This window comes from Pediculus humanus, genomic scaffold (assembly GCF_000006295.1).
Source record: "Pediculus humanus corporis 1103172108265 genomic scaffold, whole genome shotgun sequence".
NCBI lineage: Eukaryota > Metazoa > Arthropoda > Insecta > Psocodea > Pediculidae > Pediculus > Pediculus humanus.
In genome coordinates this window covers 435,123-438,959 of record NW_002987834.1, presented here as the reverse complement: position 1 = coordinate 438,959, position 3,837 = coordinate 435,123, and the positions used below count along the sequence as shown (strand labels likewise).

General features: G+C 35.5%; 1 protein-coding gene across 1 annotated transcript; it reads left to right on the top strand.

Moving 5' to 3' along the window:
* Positions 1-1,932: 1,932 nt before the first annotated feature.
* Phum_PHUM496080 (uncharacterized protein) lies at positions 1,933-3,510 on the top strand (the record flags this gene model as incomplete). Its single annotated transcript, XM_002430673.1, has 2 exons — positions 1,933-2,599; positions 2,735-3,510. The coding sequence occupies 2 exons, from the start codon at positions 1,933-1,935 to the stop codon at positions 3,508-3,510; spliced, it is 1,443 nt and encodes a 480-aa protein (XP_002430718.1).
* Between the last annotated feature and the right edge of the window lie 327 nt (positions 3,511-3,837).

Below are 3,837 nucleotides of genomic sequence, written 5' to 3'. Positions count from 1 at the left end.
AAAAAAAAATTAAATGCAAATTCATATCCGGTTAATAAAAAGAAATACACGTCGTAATAAAACACGGATGAAAACTTGTTATGCTTTTTTTTTTTTTTTTTTTTTTTTTTATAATAATTATAAATTTTCGAAAAAAAAAAAAGTTACGATTGTGTTTTCTTATTGGTTTTCTATTTATACATATATATATAAAAAATTTATGCAAATTTTAATTATTATTAATAATAATAATAATAAACGTTTAGAAAGTTAATAGTAACGATAATAATAATAATAACTTTTTGTTTTCTTACTTAAATAATTAAAAGAAGGAAAAATTGTTTTTATGAGGATAAAACAGTAAAATAATTTTCCTTTTTTTTTTTTTTTTTTTTTTTTAAATCCATAAAATCGATTTTTATTACCTAATAAATTATTAATGTAACGTTTAATAGTTTACATAAATAAATAAATAAAAGTTTAATTTAATAATAATAATAATAATGTAAACGCGAGGGGGGGAGGGAATCATTAACGACCAGGACGGAAACAAAGGGAAAAAAAATTGGTAGTTGAAAAACTAGAAAAGTGGAGGAAAATTTTGTCTTTTTCCACTTTAAAATTTACACGAAAACAAACCGTTCGCGAACGTGGCAAATTTTAAAAAAATTTTATAATTAAACGTCACGAAAAAAAACGGACGGGGGGAGGAGGGAGGGAAGGGGAGGAGAAAGAAGGAACTTTTTTTTGGTTTTAACGTTGGTGGGCGCACATCTCACACATGGATGGATGAATTTTTTTTTTTTTTCATTTTGTTGAATTCGAATCCGTCCGTGTCCGCGTTGTTGTTGTTGTTGTTGTTGTTGTGGTTGTGGTTGTTGCATTCTCTACAATAATTAATCTTCTTTTAAAAGATTAGAATCTTGTTTTTTTTTTTTTTTATTGCTTCGAATTACTATCTTTAAATTTCTTTTTCTTTTTCTTAAAACCAAAACCATCTTCTTCCACGTTATAGTTTATTAACGACATTCATTTTTTTTTTTTTTTTTTTTTTTTATCTAAACGTGAATCCGCGATTAAAAATTATTTAATTTCAAATATGTCGTCGTCGTCGTGCTGTCTTCTGCTGCTGATATTTCTTTTTTTTAAAAAAAAAGAAAACTTTCGCCAAATGGTTAAACGTAGCTTAAGAGAAAGTAGAAGAAGAAGAAGGAGGAAGGAATGGATTTTTGTGGGAGCTTTTTTTTTATATATATGTTTCGTAATCGATCGATCAATCAATCAATCATTCGAATTCGTGACCGCAATATGACAAAACAAATAAAATGACGTGAAAAGAAGAAAAAAGGAAAAAAGAAATCGATATATATATATTTTTTTTTTTTTTAAATTTATGTATCAATGGATTTATTAATGATGATAATAATAATAATAATTTATTGATCGATGATTTATTGTTTTCGCCATTAATTTTTTTTTTTTTTTTTACGGTTTAAATATAAATGATGGTTTTATCACGGATTTCGCGGATTAAACGTGACTCGAGGTTTTTTTTTATTTTATTCTGGTCAGAATTTCACAGTTTTGAAATAAAAAAAAAAAAAATGTATCATTGGAATTCATTGTAATCGTGGCAATAGAATCAAAGATTTTATTTTTATTTTTTTTTTTGTAACGTTCGTCAAAACGAAAGACGTGATTTTTAGCTTTTGAAATTTGACCGAATTGATAAAAAAAAAAAACTTGTAGTTTCGTCTCTTATCACTCCTTTCTTTTTTTATAATCTCACAATTTTCCAGTTTTTCTCCAGAAAAACTGGAAAATGTAATTAAATTTTAATCCTTAATTAATAAATAAAGTTTTAATGACAAAGTGTAAACGTGGAAATAATTTTTTTTATTTGTTTTTTTTTTTTGGTTTCAGACTGGCTCTGATACTTAGATTTGGATTCAGATGAGTGCAGTGGACGCCGCTTTGGCGTGGTACTGCGTGGCGCCACTGCCGCACTTTCGTAGCCCATACACTATGAGGGAAAAAGATAGCAGCCCGCGTAAAATGCTGGTGCCGTCGAGCGGACATAGTTCGCCAAAACAAGCAGCCGTTTATCCGTTGACTATCAGAGTACCTGATGATAATCAACAGCACAACGCCGGAGATGAAATGCCTTTTGATTTATCACGTAACACTAGGTCGGCCGGACCCCACATGTCGCCCGCTGGCAGACCACCTCCCGGACCGACGGACGAAGAACAACCACTAGATCTCAGAGTAGATTATAAGAAGCTGAGCTTGCAGAGACGACGGATTGAAGACGAAAATCAAAATGTTATTTTAAGATCTCCATCTCCGACTTCTTCTCCTCCGTCGAAGGAACAAATCATACCGGCGTCGGATATTCGACAAAGTCCCGTTTCACCGAGGAGTCAAAGTTCATCGGAGAGGAGCAAGGAATCGCCCAGCAGTCCGTACCCGTTGTTGTTCCCGCATCAACCTCTGCATCCTTTCATGTTAGAAGCCATGTACAGAAACGTTGACAAATCGGCAAGGTTACCAATACCGTTTCCCGTGAGTCCTCCGGGATATGCTCCTCCGACGAGGCCTTTCGTTTTTCCATCGCCCGGTATAAACGGTCATCCGAACGGGGGTCCTCCGCCTCCTCCTCCTCCTCCGTTCGATTTGCTTCGGGGCGGTCCGCAACATCCCGCTTTGCAGACGCCGAGTAAAAACTTTTCGATGGAAAATTCCGTCGGCGGAGGCAAACTTAAAGATAGGTACGCTTGTAAGTTTTGTGGAAAAGTGTTTCCTCGTTCTGCGAATTTAACCAGACATCTTCGGACGCATACGGGAGAACAACCGTACAAGTGTAAATATTGTGAAAGATCCTTTAGCATATCATCTAATTTACAAAGACACGTGAGAAATATACATAATAAAGAAAAACCCTTTAAGTGTCAACTTTGCGAAAGATGTTTCGGACAGCAAACGAATTTAGATCGCCATTTAAAGAAACACGAAGCCGACGGTCCGACTATTTTAGACGATCACCGTCACAGCCGGTCTTCGATGTATCAACATCCAAAACAAGGGCATAGATTGTCGTTGTTACCAAGTCAAGGAATCATGAGCGACGAATCTTACTTCGAGGAAATACGGTCATTTATGGGAAAAGTAACATCGGAGGGAAGAATGGTGGATCCGATGGCAGCTCTGCTAAGAAATCCGATTCCTCCTCCTCCGGGATATCCGATTCCGCTTCACGCAAGACTCTCGGATCCTCCTCATTCGAGAAACGGTTTAGAAGATCACAAGAGGAGCAGTTGCAGTTTAAGCGATAAAGATCAATGTTCGTCTAGATCATCGATATCCGAATCGTCGGCTCCGGGCTCGGTGTCGTCTCCTCCGCTCACGAGCTCACCCAAAGGAAAAGAAGAATCTCACGGCGTGAACAATCAATCTTATTCGTCACCTCACAGATCCGGTGCTTCCACACCAGTCGACATCGAAACAACTGAACAAGCAACTCCTACCTAAGTTGGTCGTCGGTCTACAAACAAAAAAAAAAGTGGCAGCAATGGGCATAGTGTCCTGCCCTTGTCACGCTTTTCTTTTTTTCTATATTCGAACAGTATTTTTAACGTTTTCATGATGGCTACTGTGATAAGAGACTAGTTGCTTTGTCAGGTGTTATATTTTTCCAAAGTTAGCTTTTTTTATTAATTAAAAAGAAATTTAATTTTGTCGCAAACAAACAAACAAACAAAAAACCATCGCAAATATGTATTTCGTGAAGTATAGTATACTATGGTCACCAAACAAGAAAGACGAGGAGGCTACTCTAGTGGTGGTAGTAGTAGTAGT